We start from the raw sequence: 17,931 nt of genomic DNA, 5'->3' as shown, positions 1-17,931 counted from the left end.
TTAGTGGTGGAGAAGTTGACAGTAATATGTTGCAAACATATGATTAAAATTACTAAAGAAATTTGTAATATATTTTTGTGAACCTTTTTGTGTCCGTACAAATATGTTGTGAAGCTTCAAATATGGTTAAAATCACCGAAAAAATTTGCAACATATCTGTGTGAATGTTATCCCTTATAAATATTATGTGAATTTTTTTTAGTTTGATTTTAACCATATTTAAAGGTTTGCAACAAATTTGTGCGATCATGAGAAAATTTGCATAAATATAATGTGAATCTCCTTAGTGATTTTAAGTATAGTTGAAGGTTCACAACATATTTGTACAAACATGAAGATGTTTGCACAAATATATTATTTTCTTCGGTGATTTTAACAATATTTGAAAGTACACAACATATTTGTGTTAATGTAAGGAGGTTCACACAAGTATATTGTGAATCTCTTCATTGATTTTAGCCATATTTAGAAGTTTGCAATATATTCATGTGAACACGAGAAAGGTTTTGCAAATATATTGCAAATCTATTCTTTGATTTTAACTACATTTAGAGGTTTGCAATATATTTGTATGAACGTCAAGAGATTTACTTGGATATGTTGCAAATCTTCGTAGTAATTTCAACTATATTTAGAGGTTCGTAATATATTTGTAAGAATGTGTGGAGGCCTGCACAAACATATTATAAATCTCTTTGGAGGTTCGCTACATGTTTGTGCAAATGTCACGAGGTTCACAAAAATATGTTGTGAATCTCTTTGATAATTCTAACTACATTTAAAATTTCATAACATATTTGTGAGAATGTTAAGAAATTTGCACAAATATAATATTTTTTATCACTTTTACATTGAAATTGGGGATATTTATTGGAACTCGGGTCTGGCCCGCCTTTGGTATGAAATTTGTTTTTTTTTTTTTTTTTTGAGAATTGCTCTAGTATGAAATTTCACAAACCCTACTTGGCTTCATATATTAATCGGACCCTTCAGGTCCAACCCGGATTCTAATCGGGCCTTCTAATTTATCACTAAACACTGACCCTATAGGGTTTGGTACGGATCAGGTCATGGTCAAACCCAACCCATACCCATAAATCATGAGGTTCCCTGTGTTTCAAGTTGGTTTTCTATGTCAATCCTGAATGCAGAAAATGATATTTTATTTTTTTTAATGACGAAGAACCTGCCTAGAAATGGTGATCACCTAAGGACACCCTTCTTAGATATTAAATCCAAGGTGAGTGCCATAACCCGCAAAAGGACACCATACAAGCAAACGATGGGTATAATTCCAATAAAAATGGATTTATGGATTTCATGTATGGGGGTATCTACGGTATTACATCAAGTACCACCCTAACCACTTAGGGGTGTCAACGGGTCGGGTTTGGTTCAGACCCAAGTGAAACAAGACCTGGCCCCAAATTTTGGGTATGGTATCGGGTCTGGACTTGAGTCTAATTGAACCCAATATAAGATAAACCATACTGGGACCTATTAAGAACTACATAAACCAGACCCGGTCCATACAGTATGTTTTTTTTTATCATTTTTACATTGAAAAATTGCGAGTCTTAATCGAGATACTAGGGTCGGGCCTGAGTCAGGTATAAAATTTCACAAACTATACCTCAGACCATGTATTAATCAGACCTTTGGATCCGGACCCAGGACTTAATCGGGTCTTCTTATTTATCTGGGACCCTATACCTATAGGGTTTGGTATGGATCGGGTCCTGGTAAACCCGATCCGTTGACACCCATGTAACCACTGCGTGGGTTTTATAGGAAATTGAATTTTGGTGTTTTGGACATTTTTGAAGGTTTTTCTTAAAATTATATGGGTTGTACCTATCGAGGGATTTTTTAAAGTTAGGGTGTGCGGAATGAAGTAAGATTTTGGAAATTTCGAAAGAGATCTTGACAAAACAAATTTTGAATTATTAGCACTTTGAGAAACATAAAAAATTGGGTGTCAAAAACATATCGGACTCAGATCAGATATTCGACCATATCCAATCCATTTGCAGCCTTAATACGAATCGATCTTTTTGGTATATCTACAGTTTGGCGAGTATTAATATATTCACCCAGACCTGGACCAGGGTCATTGACTGCTGATGGAAGGCAATCGCAACCATCCACCGCCCTTTGGTATTAATGCAGATCGTTAAACATTTCCTCCACACATCCCATCGAAGGGACAGCTCTGGCTGTGTCAGTCATTGCTCTCAACTGCTCAACTGTACTGGTTTTTGACTCAGTACTGCTGACTCATCCAAGTTTTGCTAAAGTTCACCGTTCACTCCCACTGCGAGCTTCTTTTAAAAAAGAGAGCATGATCAAGAGGTGCAGAGTGAGAGAGGTAGAGGAAATCAGGGAATAGGAGGAGCTTGAGCGATGGCTCAATTTGCTGTGGAGTACCTGCTCAATAAGTTGGAAGCCTTGGTGTTGCATGAAGTGCAGCTGCTGAGAGGAGTTGGAGATGAAGTGGTCGAATTGAAGATGGAATTGAGAAGCATGAAATCCTTCTTAAAGGACGCTGATAGAAGAAAGGATGATGATGAACGTATAAAGGAGTGGGTCAAACAAGTGAGGGAAGTTGCATATGATATCGAGGATGCCCTTGATGAGTTTCTGCTTCAATTTGGAGGACAACAATCTAGTGGATTTAGGGCTTCCTTGAAAAAGGTTTCTTCCTCACCGTCGCGTTGGATAACCCGTCATCAACTTGCAAAAAAAATGCAATCCATCAAGGCCAGAGTGGTGAGCCTCAAGGAAAGACAAAATAGATATTCTTTCAAGGAATTGCAAGAAGGAATTGCTTTTGGAGGGCTCCAACATCGCCGAGAAGCCCCTCTTGATGAACAACCAGATTTGGTGGGACTCGACCGAGACATCACAAAAGTAATAGGGTGGTTGACAGGGGGAGACCAAAAACTTACACCAATTTCTCTGGTCGGGATGGGAGGTTCAGGAAAGACTACCCTAGCAAGGAAAGTCTTTAATCACCAAGCAGTAAAGAGTCACTTTGACTGCTATGCTTGGGTTTCTGTCTCCCAATCTGTCGATGTTGAAAAGATTCTAGTATCCTGCATAAGAGATTTTTACGAGTCAAGGAAGGAGATTTATCCAGATGGCATAGAGAAGATGGACATTTCAAGACTCGAGCCAACGCTCCATTCTTACCTTCAAAATAAAAGGTACGTTCTTGTGTTAGATGATGTGTGGAGTCTAAATGTTTTAGAAAAGATCCAAATTGCATTACCAATCACTCTGAGTGGAAGCAGAATCATGATCACAACTCGCAACAAAGAAGTTACTCACCCAATACAAGATAGAGTTGGTTTGAAGGGCCTTGTCTACCGACTACAACCCCTACCTAATGAAACAGCAATGCACCTATTTTGTAAGAAGGCATTCAGAGATGAGCCTCGAAACATTTGTCCTCCGCATCTTAAAGAAGTATGCAACGATTTGGTAAAAAGATGCGACGGTTTACCTCTTGCCATTGTAGTCTTAGGAGGTATTATGTGGCGCAAAAGGAAATTTGAACATGAATGGAGAATTGTTCATGATAGCCTTAGTTCAAACTTCAATGATGTCAATCATCCTTTGGGTAGTAGAGTGGGGTCAATCCTTTCTTTGAGTTTTGAGGAGTTACCCTTGCACCTCAAATCTTGTTATTTGTATTGTGGTGTCTTTCCAGAGGATTATTTAATCAAAACAAATAAGCTGGTCAGACTATGGGTGGCTGAGGGGCTCGTAGAAAACAAAGAGGGCATAACATTAGAGGAGGTAGGGAGGCAGTACCTTGATGAGCTTATACAAAGGAGCTTACTCCAAACTGTGAGCAGGAAGACAGGAGAACTTGGAATAAAATCATGCCGAATTCACGACCTTTTGCGTGAATTCGTTATATCCACATCGAAGAATCAGAATTTTTGCACTGTTTTAACAAAAAAAAGTGCAAGGATTAATGAAAGAATTAGGCGTTTGTCACTCCACAATGACATCCATAAAGGCATTTCGTTGAGCAATCAAAGTGCATCGCATCTTCGCTCCCTATTCTTGTTTGAGAAAGGTATCATGCCTTCTTCCTTCTTTACCATGCTTTCCTGTTTTAGATTGATGAGGGTGTTGGATCTAGAAGGCATTCTCATTGAGGAACTGCCCGATGCTCTGGGTGATTTAATTCATTTGAGGTACCTGAACCTACGTCGCACTAATATCAGGAGACTCCCAAGCTCTTTCGGGAAGCTCCACAACCTACAAACCTTAGATATCCGACATACCCCAATTAAAAGTCTACCAGAGGAAACATCAAAGATGAAGAGCTTGCACTACTTATGTGCTTTTCCGCTGCTTAAATCTTCCCGTAACTTCGAGCAGTTGGTGGGATGTGAAATGCCAAAGGGAATATGCATGGTTACAGACCTTCAAAAACTCTCGGGCATAAATGCTACTACAGAGATTGTTCAAGGGATCGGTAACTTGACCAAACTGAAAAATCTTAAGATATTCATGGTGAGAAGGGAACATGGGAATCACCTTTGTGCCTCCATTGCAAATATGAAAGACCTGCTTACACTCCGTGTAGCTGGTATTGGTGAGGAAGAGCCTCTTCAACTGGAATCTTTGTTGCACCTACCAAGACGTCTTGAAGATATCCAAATACAAGCACATCTGAATGAGTTGCCACGTTGGATCGGATCCCTCAGCAACCTTGCTAGGTTGGAATTGTCCTTTTCCAGATTAAGCCAAGATCCATTTTCTTCCCTCCAATCGTTGCCAAATTTGGTGCATCTTTACCTCTTCGAGGCTTACGATGGGAAAGAATTACGGTGCGACAAATCAGGAGGTTTTCCAAAGCTAAAGGAGCTCTATCTTATAAGACTTGCAAGCTTAAAAAGTGTGTGGGTGAAGGAGACAGCGATGCCCAAACTTCAAAAGCTATACATCCAAGAGTGCAAGGAGATGAAGAAGGTGCCTCATGGGATTCAACACATGAACACCATCCGACAGCTTTGTTTGTCAGAAATGCCGGAGGAGCTGATAGAAAGCATACAAAGGCGTGGAGGGAAAGATCACTCAATGGTCAAACACATCCTTGCAATAATCGAGGCTAGCAAACTTCGCGATGGGACATGGTACAGCAGGCGGCTCTAGTGATGTAGGATCGTAACAACAAACGATCCCAAGCAACCGTCATGAAGCATGATCAGGTGAACTCACATATTTCAGAAAATTTTATTCACAACTGAGCCTTTTCTATTTTACTTCTTTTCCGACTTTTTCCTTTGCTTCATTCCCTTGCGATTTCATATGATTCTGTACTTCCAATGTAGTTAGGAAGCCCGATAGATAGATAGATAGATAGATAGATATATATATATATATAGAGAGAGAGAGAGAGCACCCTTGCCATTTGACAATCTTACATGTTTGATTACAGGGAAGTATATATTGCAAGTCAATAAATGCTTAACGATGCTTTGCGGTAGCCTACTTTAAGCCCTTTTGAAGTTGAAGAGCCAGGGTCTTGAGTTTCACTCTCTTTATTAATTTATAATTTTATATATGCTTTACTGTCTTCGTATTATGTTCTATAAGACAATGAAGAATGTTTTGATTTGGTATTTTATCGTACCCTTGAGGATTTAAAATACTGATATTTTGTGTATTTATACTGCCATAGAAACCGAATTTGTGGTTTGATATTCTCTAAGAGGCATTGGAAAGCTTGTTGTATGTTATGGTTGAAATAAATGTTGTCCCTGTGTTCTTTCAGTCATTCACAAGCTGTTCAGATGTTATAGTTTTATGAGGTGGTTGAATGAGATAGCTAAGTGTTTTCTTTTTTCGGTGAATAAGTTCAGATCCAGTTTCAAACTTGGTCTGAAACAATACAGCATGAGCTCGTCATATATGCACATGTTGGTCTTCTCTTGGTAAAACAAGACCCATGGTCAGTCAAAGCGGAAGAAATATGAATGGAAAACGAAAAGGAAATGATTTGAGAAGCGACTTTGTGTGGCGTTTCCGGCTTCCGAAGCGCACTTCCTCCCTTAAGGATGCACTTTGGGTAACTATGAGCTAAACAATTGTCAATTTTAATAGCCATCTCTTGACAATAACTCGGATGTGGCTTCCCCATGGATAGAGGGATGCCGAGGCACTAAAGAGGGGGAGAACTCACTTGCCATCCAATAACATTAGCCATGTTCTCCAATCTCCCGTGCTCGAGATTTATGGGAATTTGCTGAGGTTTTCAAAGGTTAACGGCTAACACAACACTCATAGTGTTCGTCCCGAACATATAACCACGCCTCCCCAACCCACGATTTAGATGCCGCAACATTGAAAATGTTGCATGAGTTCAAAAATTTGAATGAGAATATACAAGATGAGCCAAAACAAACAGCTCCTATTCATGCTCGACTCAGATACTTATAACAAGTAAACTTGTGCAATCTTGACAACCCAAATATGGACAAGCCTATAGGATGAGCGAAACTGAGTTGAGCCACTTCTTAGTTGGTTTTCCAAGGCACGTATATGTGACAAACCAAACTAGTTTGTGAAATTTTATACCAGATCTAAGCCCGACCCAAGTTTTGATTAAGACACACAAATTTTCAATGTAAAATTGATAAAAAATATTATTTTACTAGGTATGGACCAGTTCTGGATCATACTATACCAGAACTGGTCTGGGTATGATTTTTCTTATCGGGTCTGGGTATGATTTTTCTTATAATAGACCGGATTAAACCTGAGTCCAGACCTGATACTATACCAGAAAATCTAGTCCAAGTCTGATTCAACCTAAGAGGCATGAACAAAACAAAAAGGTGGTCCACCGTTTCCTCTATTTTTTTTTACAAAAACAGCATTTACTGGGTGTTGAGAACCCAAGAGACATCATGGGTGAGCAAACAGAAGTGTGGGCTGTCAGTGGTAGTGTCCCTTGGACAATATGAACTGAAAGTGAGGTAGCTTGGGGTAGTGTGAACGAATGGACCCACGCTCATTTAGTAGTGCGACACTTGTCTTTGATACACTATCTTCCTCATCTGGATGCTGGATGATCTCCTCTAACCGCACACCCCCACCACCAATGAGGGAATATCTATCGCTCATTCTTCTCCATTCAGCACTACCTCCTTCACCTTTAAGTCATGAAGAAACTTAAAAATGGATTTATTAATCGGTACCCCAAATGATCTATCAAAGGCATTGTGGAAGCGAGAGTCCGGTTTGGGTGCAATATGATTCCGCAAAAATTGTGCATTAAGCATCTGATCGCCTTCCAACAGGTCTTGAGTCCCACACCTGACAGGCCCTGTCCCCAAGATGGAGGGTGATCAGGTGCTTAATGCACAAATATTTGTGCAATCACATTGCACCTGATCTTTTCACTGTGGAAACCTGTGGATCGATCCAAAAGATGTTCGCTCCCCATTACCAATGTGCCACTCTCACAAATATTACACTATCCATAATAGAGACTCCTCCATCTATGAGAGCTCTTGGTAGTAAGTTTGTGAACCAAATAAATATTTTTTGTTTTGCATCAAAATTCAAGGGTTAGTGAGATCCTTTAGAATCACAGATCTCATTTTGGCCAGGCAAGCATTGTGATCCCGAAGAAGCTAGACTCCCAACACCCATTCCTCTCTAGCTGCATACCTTATTCCAAACCACTAAGTGAAAGTGACGATGGGAGGGCGTATCTTACCATAGAAAGTTCATGATTCTTTCCATTTTCGAGATCACCAAAACAGGTATATAAAAACAGGACATCTATTAGATTGGAAAAGATGTCAAGATGGATTTAATAAGCACTAACCTTCCTGCTACTCCAATTTTCAAGCCTGTCTCAAAACTTGTTTAAGAGTGGCTCACACAAGAATGCGCTAAGCTGCCCTTTAAAAAGAGGCAAGCCCAAATACTTGATAGGAAGTTGGGCCTTTTGCCAACTACAACTGATACCAATGTGATTTTGAAAAATGTAAAAGGGAATGAAAACCATGGTTTTAAAACCTAGTGACTCATCACTCGGCTCTTCCTTGAGTGACTCGTGACTCGGTCGGGTCAACTCGATGACTCAGCCGGGTCATGTTAAGCTTATATTTTATATAAAGAATTATAATATTTTAATATATAATATTATTAATGCATGCATAACCAGTGTTGTGAGAGGCGTACACCTCAGTACCTGAAGCGTACGCCTCAGAGGTGAAGCGCACACTCAAGGTACTGAGGCGTTGCAGTGAGGCGTTCTCAGTTTTATCCTGTTGTTTACTTAATTTATGAAGCTGATACACAAGAAGCTAGCAGCTGGCAAGGGTTATCAGCACCCGAAAGCAAACCATCGCCTGTAGGGCCAGTTCCTGTCGGCCTTTTTTCTCTCATTTCTGTGCTTGCTAACGCTTTTTTGACTCTTCTCCTGCAACTTGGATTCTGGGCCTTCAACGCATCCATGGAGTTCTGCTCCTTGCTTTGCACTTCCTTGGTTGGACGGCTGGGAAAACGATGGGTCATGCTTCTCGTGTGTTGCTTGTTGTAGCCATCCGATCTCATCTGCTGGCTTCATTGAACTGGAACTTGTCCTATTTCCTCTGTCCAATTCACAGCTCAACTGATTAAAAAGGAAAAAAAGAAGTCAATAATGGGCAAGATAAAAAAATAATTTCTTGGAAATTTTATGCACCGATCGGTTTTGGGTTATGCATCTGCATGGGGTTTGTCATAATGTCTTTGCCTGATAACTAATGAGGTTTGCCTTAATTTTTATTCATTATGACTGAGCCATTAAACATCAATTGGTTGCTCAAAATCCAGACTTACCTATATGCTTAATCCTGTATTGTATTTCCAAGGATGGTTATCAATTAATCTGGAAGGATAAAGCTCCAGATTGGCATGGTCTGAGGTAGCACCACCACCCTTCCTCCCCTGTTTGCTCATCTCCTTTCTTTATTTCTTCATTCTTGAATGGATTCCGATGAGTTTCCGGCATGATGGTTGATTTGATTCTATAATTTTTCTTCTTAATTTTCGTGATTTCGGGTAAAAATGACATTAAAGCTCTAGTTTAGACCAATGTAGAGGGAATCTCTAGGTTCAAACTCTGGTTTCTCAAAGTTTCACTATGAGGATTTGGAACTTAATTGATCTTGTGAGGACACAATTTATTTTATACTGTCATTTATTAGTAGTTTTTATTTAAAATTTTTATTATTTTATTAATATTATATATTTTATTATTTTGATCATGAAGCTTACGCTTCAACGCCTCGAGGCTTATGCCTCGCTTCATAACAAGCTCAACGCCTTGCTTTGCCTCATCGCATTTAACAACCTTGTGTATAACTATATTTTTATATATAATATATATAATTATATATAAAATATATATGCTTGACAAGGCTGAATCATGGGCAAACTCGGCCGAGTCAAGCAAACTCGGTTGACTCGGCTGAGTTTTGTACATTGGCGAGTTGTATTGGTTTTTGACCCAGTGCGTGGACGATCCGGGATGAGTCACCGGGTTGACCCTGCAAGTTTTCAAACTATGATGAAAATAGATTTTTCTGAGCTAACAAAAAGACTGATTTTGCTTTATAATTCATGGTTAATATCTAAAAAGTTACAATTGGCATTCTCTTATCTCGGATAAAAAATAAAACATTATCAACATAAAACGAGTGACTACAACTAAATCCCAGATGAAACAGTAAGTGACTGGCTTCCTCGACTTGGAACAAACGACGACTTAGTCTTTTCATGACTAGAAGAAAAATGAAAGGAGATAAGGGGTCTCCTGCTTTTAAAAATAAGATACGGCTCTCCATTCGCTACCACTACCAACTTAGGGGCAGACACACATTGCATAATGTCATATATCCAACCTCCATCAAGCACAAATCAATGAAGCGTATCTTTTAGAAACTTTCAGTCCATATGATGGTAGGCTTTAGCGAGATCCATTTTGAATATAACAAAAGGAACCTCGTTGTTAGCCATAGAAAGCTCTCTGGTTATGGGAAATCATTCACTGCAGAATGAGTTATTCTAAACACCATTATCTTGGTAATTATCTTACACCAAAATTATACTAGAGAATAGGCCTAAACTTCAAGAGAATGTGCTACCTCTTCCTTAGGAATGAGAATGAGATACTTAGAATTTTCCCTTAAAAAAAATTTGATGACCTCGCACCGTCCCCAATAATAGACCAAAAGGAGGTGAAAAAACTACTAGAGAAGCCATCAAGATTGAAGACCACAAAATATATCTCCTCGTTTGAAATGGGTGGCAAAACACTCTCATTCTCTACCTGAGAGGCAAGCGGTGCCAAATTGCCTTCAAAGGAATCGGGATCTATTGTAGTTTGCAAGAAAAAAATTTAAAAATATTCTGAAGCTTCCTTAAAAATCTCTTCTTGTCCAACAACAGTAGATCCATCCTCCCTCTGAAAAGAGTGAATTTGGCAGAGTTGCATGTTTCTAGTGGCCATCAAGTGGAAATAGTGAGTGTTGTGGTTCTCCTCCCTGATCCACCTGCATCTGGATATCCTCTTCTAACTTAAGAATGTCAGTAAGCTCGTCTCGAAGATGGATTTCTCTATCAATTGTTGTTGGACAATCTTGGGCTAACCTAGGTTACAAATGATCAATTGCAGTGGCAATATTTATTGAAATCTTATTTTTGTTTCTCAATCGATCGATCGAACTAAATCACACATTGTTTTCTCTCCTCTTTTTGTTTCTGAAGGACCCTCTCATGAAGGAAACCCTCTCTTAAGAAGAAAGAGTTGGAAACATTTATGTCATGAATGAAGCTCACCAAAATCCTAATAGTGAATTGTCTCTTCTTGTGTCAGAAGTTCTCAGTCCCAATAAAGAAGTTCAACTGTGGCATCACAATTCTCATTTTATTCAAACTCTATGTAATAAAGGTCTTATTCCCTTATTCTTTTTGTAAACCAAATAAATACTTTTTTGTTTTGCATCAAAATTCAAGGCTTAGGGAGATTCTTTAGAATCACCCATCTCATTTTGGCCACGCAAGCAGCATTGTGATCCCGAAGAAACTTGACTCCCAACTCCCATTTCTCTCAAGCTGCATACCTTATTCCAAACCACTAAGTGAAAGTGATGATTGGAGGATGTATCACACCATAGGAAGTTCTTCATGATTCTTTCCATTTTCCATATCACCAAAATAGGAATAAAGAAGGGGGACATCCATTAGATTGGGAAAGATGCCAAGATGGATTTAATAAGCACTAACCTTCCAGCAATAGACATAATCCTGCTACTCCAATTTTCAAGCCTGTTTCAAAACTTTTTTAAGAGTAGCTCACACAAGAATGCGCTAAGCCACGCTTTAAAAAGAGGCAAACCCAAATACTTGATGGGAAGTTAGGCCTTTCGCCAACTACAACAGAAACCAATGTGATGCATTTGATTTTGGAAAATGTTAAGGGGAATGAAAACCATGGTTTTAAAACCCGGTGACTCGTCACTCAACTCGTCCTTGAGTGATTTGTGATTCAGACGAGTCATGTTAAGTTTTTTATATAGAAAATACAAATACACACACACACACACACACACACACACACACACACACACACACACACACATATATATATATATATATATATATATATATATATATATATATATATTTTATAGTATATTATCAATATAACATTTTATATGATATTTTTATAATATTTTAATATATAATATTATTAATGCATGTATAATTATATTTTTATATATAATATACATAATATTTATATTATATTTCATATAATATATATAATTATATATAAAATATATATACTTGACTCGACTGAGTTTTGTACATTGGCGAGTTGTATTGGTTTTTAACCCAGTACGTGGACGATCTAGGCTGAGTCATCGGGTTAACCCTATGAGTTTTCAAACTATGATGAAAACAGATTTTTCTGAGCTAAGAAAAAAATGATTTTGCTTTAAAATTCATGGTTAATATCTAAAAAATTATAATTGGTATTCTCTTGTCTCAGATAAAAAATAAAACATTATCAACATAAAATGAGTGACTCCAACTAAATCCCAGACGAAACAGAAAGTGGCTGGCTTCCTCGGCTTGGAACAAACGACGACTTAGTCTTTTCATGACCAAAAGAAAAATGAAAGGAGATAAGCGGTCTCCCACTTTTAAAAATAAGATATGACTCTCAATTCACTATCACTGCCAACTTAGGGGCGGACAGACATTCCATAATGTGATATATCCAACCTCCATCAAACACAAATCAATGAAGCGTATCTTTTAGAAATCGCCAGTCCATACGATGGTAGGCTTTAGCGGGATCCATTTTGAATATAACAGAAGAAACCTCATTGTTAGCCATAGAAGCCACCCGTTCATGGGCAATAAGGATGCTTTCCTAACTAGTACGCCCCTTCAAGAAAGCTCTCTAGTTATGGGAAATCATTCACTGCAGAATGAGTCTTCTAAACACCATTATCTTGGTAATTATCTTATACAAAAAAGTATACTAGAGAATAGGCCTAAACTTCAAGAGAATGTGCTACCTCTTCCTTAGGAATGAGAATGATATGGGAGATGTTGATACTTGTTAAAATTTTTCCTTAAAAAAAATTTTGGATGGCCTCACAGCGTCCTCAATAATAGACCTAAAGGAGGTGAAAAAACTATTAGAGAAGCTATCAAGATTGAAGACCACAAAAGATATCTCCTTGTCTAAAATGGGTGGAAAAACACTCTCATTCTCTACCGGAGAGACAAGCAGTGCCAAATTGCCTTCAAAGGAATTGGGATCTGTTGTAGTATGCAAGAACAAATTGGAAAAATATTCTAAAGCTTCTTTAAAAATCTCTTCTTGTCCAACAACTGTACATTCATCCTCCCTTTGAACCGAGTGAATTTTCTTGCATTGCATGTTTCTAGTGGCCATCAAGTGAAAATAATGAGTGTTGTGCTCCTCCTCTCTGATCCACCTACATTTGGATATCCTCCTCTAACTTAAGAATGTCAGTAAGCTAACCTAGGTTACAAATGATCAATTTCAATGGCAATATTTATTGAAATCTTATTTTTGTTTCTCAATCGATTGATTGAACTAAACCTCATATTGTTTTCTCTCCTCTTTCAGTTTCTGAAGGACCCTCTTACAAAAGAGACCCTCTCTTAAGGAGAAAGAGTCAGAAACATTTATGTCATGAATGAAGGTCACCAAAATCCCAACAGTGAATTGCCTCTTCTTGTTTCAGAAGTTCTTAGTCCCAATAAAGAAGTTCAATTGTGGCATCACAATTCTCATTTTATTCAAACTCTATGTAATAAAGGTCTTATTCCTTTAAAGGATACTGCCTCGAAAGTGTCTGTTTTATGTTTCAAGTATCGTATTTGTAAAAGACGTGAAGTGCCCTTTGAGTTGGTTAATAAACGAGCTTCACTCCCATTTGAGTTGGTTCATTCTAATGTGTGGGGCCCAATACCCATTCTTTATATGTCTAAATTCAAGTACTATGTTATTTTCATTGATGATTTCACAAAGTATACACAAATTTATTTCTTAAAACATAAAGATGAAATCTTTCAAATATTTCAGAGATTCAAGTCCTATGTTGAAACTCAATTTTCTCAAAAAAATCTTTGTTTCTATTGTGATAGTGGTGGTGAATACATTTCGTTGACTTTTAATGATTATTTGCACGAAAATGGTATAATACGTGACATGCTTGCCCGAAAACCTTTCAATAAAATGGGGTGGTTGAGAGAAAGCATCAGCACATAGTTGAGACATCATTAATGATTCTATTATATTTCAGAGTTCGAAAGGATCTTTAGACAGAGGATTTTTATATGATCGTGTATTGTATCAATAGAATGCTTCTAACGAAGCTAGGAGGAGAAACCCCTTTTTCTCTTCTACATGACAAGTACCTTAACTATGCATTTACGTGAGTCTTTGAGAGCAACTGCTTTGTCTACATACATGCATTATTACGAAACAAACTTGCACCTAAGGCACAAGAGTGTCAATTTGTTGAATATGATGATGCGTATTTTTGACAGCGATGTTTCAATCTTGTTTCTCAAAAATTGGTCATCTCAAGACATGTTTTCCATGAAGATGATTATGCTTTTAGCATTTGTGCAGAAAATAAATATAATGCAATAGATTTTAAGTCATTTAGGTCGAGTACCAACATTTCACCAGCACAAAATACAGTTGCAGTTAGTGAGAGGACAACTTGTACTCCCATGATGGCATCATCTAGAGAAGTAGACAGATCTGATCATAGCAATTCAAATCAATGAACTGCATCATCTTTTCAGTTTTTAACTTGAATCTACACTCGTGAGAAAGCTGCAGAGCCATCTACTATGCTAGACGAACCAGTTGCACCTTTCTAGTCAAGTTCTAAAGATAGTTTGCATCTCATATACAGCAGTCTGGGTGTTCAATCTGAATGTGAAATCTCTACTTCAAGTCCAACTTCATCTGTTGTTGCTCCAAAGTTAGTTACAACTGAAAACAGTCTATTGTCTCCTACTCCTCTGACATCCTCCACAACAATGGGTTTCGTATGGTGCCATTACTACATAATTGCCACGATTCTACCATGAGGCATGCCAGAATCCCAAATGGGTAGATGCTATGAATGAAGAAATTTCAGCACTACATGAATGTCAAATATGAGATGTAGTTTCAAGGCCCAAAGATAAAAATGTTGTGGATTGTCGTTGGGTGTTCAAAATTAAGTACAAGAGTGATGGGAGCATTGAACGTTATAAAGCATGGTTAGTGGCAAAAGGATATACTTAGGAGCATGGTCTTTGACTTCGACAAAACTTTCAATCATGTGGTATGTATGAGCACAATTCATATAGACCTTTCTCTTGCTGTAAATTATGAATGAAAACTTAGTCAGCCAGATGTGAAGAATGGCTTTCTTTATGGGGTTCTTTAGAAAGAGGTGTATATAGAGCATCCAGCTGGCTATTTATAAGAAGATCCTAGTGCTATTGTATTTCGGCACAAAAAGGCTTTATATGAGTTAAAGCAAGTATCTTGTGCATAGTTGGAACCTTTTAGTAAAGATTTATGAAGTCTTTGCTACTACAGAGATTGTTCAAGGGATCGGTAACTTGACCAAACTGAAAAATCTTAAGATATTCATGGTGAGAAGGGAACATGGAAATCACCTTTGTGCCTCCATTGCAAATATGAAAGACCTGCTTACACTCCGTGTAGCTGGTATTGATGAGGAAGAGCCTCTCCAACTGGAATCTTTGTTGCACCCACCAAGATGTCTTGAAGATATCCAAATATATGCACGTCTGAATGAGTTGTCAGGTTGGATCGGCTCCCTCGGCAACCTTGCTAGGTTGGGACTGACCCTTTCCAGATTAAGCCAAGATCCATTTTCTACCCTCCAATCGTTGCCAAATTTGGTGCATCTTTACCTCTACGAGGCTTACGATGGAAAAGAATTAAGGTGTGACATATCAGGAGGTTTTCCCAAGCTAATGGAGCTCTTTCTTATAAGACTTGCAAGATTAGAAAGTGTGTGGGTGGAGTAGAGAGGAAGTATGATCAGGTAAAGCCACATATTTCAGAAAATTTTATTCACAAGTGCGATTTTTCTATTTCACTTCTTTTTCAACTTTTTTCTTTGCTTCATTCACTTGCGATTTCATATGATTTTGTACTTCCAATGTGGCTAGTTAGCCTGAGAGAGAGAGAGAGAGAGAGAGAGAGAGAGAGAGAGAGACCACACACTTGCCATTTGACAATCTCACATGCCATTTGACAATCTCACATGTTTGATTACAGAGAAGTATATATTGCAAGTCAATAAATGCTTAAAGATGCTTTGTGGTAGCCTACTTTAAGCCCTCTTGAAGTTGAAGAGCCAGGGTCTTGAGCTTCACTCTCTTTTATTAATTTATAATTATAAATATATGCTTTACTGTCTTCATATTATGTTCTATAAGACAATGATGAATGTATTGATTTGGCATTTTATCCTACTCTTAGGATTTAAAGTACTGATATTTTGTGTATTTATACTGCCATAAAAACCGAATTCGTGGTTTGATATTCTCCAACGCATTGGAAAGCTTGATGTATATTATCGTTGAAATAAATGCAGCCACTGTGTTCTTTCAGTGATTCACAAGCTGTTCAGATGTTATAGTTTTATGAGATGGTCGAATGAGATAGCTAGGTGTTTTCTTTTTCGATGAATAAGTTCAGATCCAGTTTCAAACTTGGTCTGAAATAATACAGCCTGAGCTCGTCATATATTCACATGTATGAAATAAAGTTGGTGTCCAAATTTCTTTTCTTTTCTTTTCTTTTGAAAATTGCTCTGGTATGAAATTTCACAAACCATACCTGGCTTCATATATTAATAGGACCCTTCAGGTCCAACTCGGATTCTAATCAGGCCTTCTTATTTATCACTAAACCCTGACCCTATAGGGTTTTGTACGGGTCGGGTCTGGGTCAAACTTGACCCGTACCCATAAATCAAGAGGTTCCCTGTGTTTTTAATTTATGACATGGTAAATAACCAAGTTGGTTTTCTATGTCAATCCGAAATGCAGAAAATGATATTTCCGGTTTTTAATGACGAGGAACATGCCCAGAACGGGGGATCTCTTATGGGCCCTCTTCTTAGATATTAAACCCAAGGTGAGTGCCTTAACCCGAAAAGGACACCCACCAAGCAAGACACGGGTATAATTCCAATAAAAATCGATTTCATGTATGGGTTTCCACCGTATTACATCAAGTACCACTCTAACCAATTAGGAGTGTCAACGGGTTGGGTTTGGTTCAGACCCAAGTGGAACCAGACCTGGCCCCAAATTTTGGGTATGGTGGGTCTGGACTTGAGTCTAATTGAACCCAATATAAGATAAACCATACTCGGACCTGTTAAGACCTACATAAACCAGACCCTGGCCATACACTATTTTTTTATCATTTTTACATTGAAAAATTGCGAGTCTTAATCGGAACTCAGGTCGGGGCCGAGTTTGGTATAAAATTTCACAAACTATACCCCGAACCATGTATTAATCGGACCTTCAAATCCAGACCTGGGACTTAATCGGGTCTTCTTATTTATCACGGGGCCCTATAGGGTTTGGTATGGATCGGGTCCTGGTAAACCCGATCCGTTGACACCCCTATAACCACTGCGTGGGTTTTACAGGAAATTAATTATATTTGATACCATCTGCATCGTTACTTTATCACAGGTTTATTTATAGAAAATAAATAAGGGTCATTGCAAAGTGGGTCCCATGTCATGGTACAGTGACGTCCATGCCATGGATATGCATCAAACTGTTTATACTAAAATGTTAGAATCCTAAAATGAGGATGTATGTTGGGATAGAGGATAAGTATGAGCCTTAGGCCTATCTGGACATTCAGGGTAACAGTCAAAAGTTTTTGCCGTCTTATAATAGACAGCAAAAAATTTTGCTGTAGACCTAAGGGGATGGCGAACACACCAAAAGAGAAAATGATGGAAGGAGGACGGCAAAAACTTTTATCGTCCGGTGATTAATGGCAAAAACTTTTTACTGTTTAGACTAAAAGGAGGACGACAAAAACTTTTGTCGACGATCTAACAACAAAAAGTTTTTGTTGTCCGAACAAAAAAGGAGCCAACTAAAGGACAGTAAAAACTCTTGCCGTCCAGTGATCAACGGCAAAAAGTTTTTGCTGTGAAAACTAATGAATTTTGGTGTTTTGGACATTTTTGAAGGTTTCTCTTAGAATTATATGGGTTGTACTCATCTTTAAGGGATTTTTTAAGTTAGGGTGTGCCAAATGACAGCACTTGAGCATCATAAAAAATTGGGTGTGTA

At 38.1% G+C, this 17,931-nt stretch overlaps 1 protein-coding gene across 1 annotated transcript; it reads left to right on the top strand.

Annotated features, from left to right (window-relative positions):
* The first annotated feature begins 2,338 nt into the window (after positions 1-2,338).
* LOC149812657 (disease resistance protein RPM1-like) lies at positions 2,339-5,502 on the top strand. The gene is made up of 2 exons (XM_089991723.1): positions 2,339-5,228; positions 5,459-5,502. The coding sequence occupies exon 1, from the start codon at positions 2,404-2,406 to the stop codon at positions 5,170-5,172; it is 2,769 nt and encodes a 922-aa protein (XP_089847849.1). The 5' UTR covers positions 2,339-2,403; the 3' UTR covers positions 5,173-5,228; positions 5,459-5,502.
* Positions 5,503-17,931: the final 12,429 nt, after the last annotated feature.

This window comes from Nuphar pumila, chromosome 16, assembly GCF_984573655.1.
Source record: "Nuphar pumila chromosome 16, dmNupPumi1.hap1.1, whole genome shotgun sequence".
Lineage (NCBI taxonomy): Eukaryota > Viridiplantae > Streptophyta > Magnoliopsida > Nymphaeales > Nymphaeaceae > Nuphar > Nuphar pumila.
Note: the sequence above shows the minus strand (reverse complement) of the source record. Positions and strands in the feature narration are given on the sequence as shown.

What these genes read in the sequence shown, in the direction of transcription:
- LOC149812657 (XM_089991723.1), top strand. Translation starts at nt 2,404, where the DNA reads ATGGCTCAATTTGCTGTGGAGTACCTGCTCAATAAGTTGGAAGCCTTG.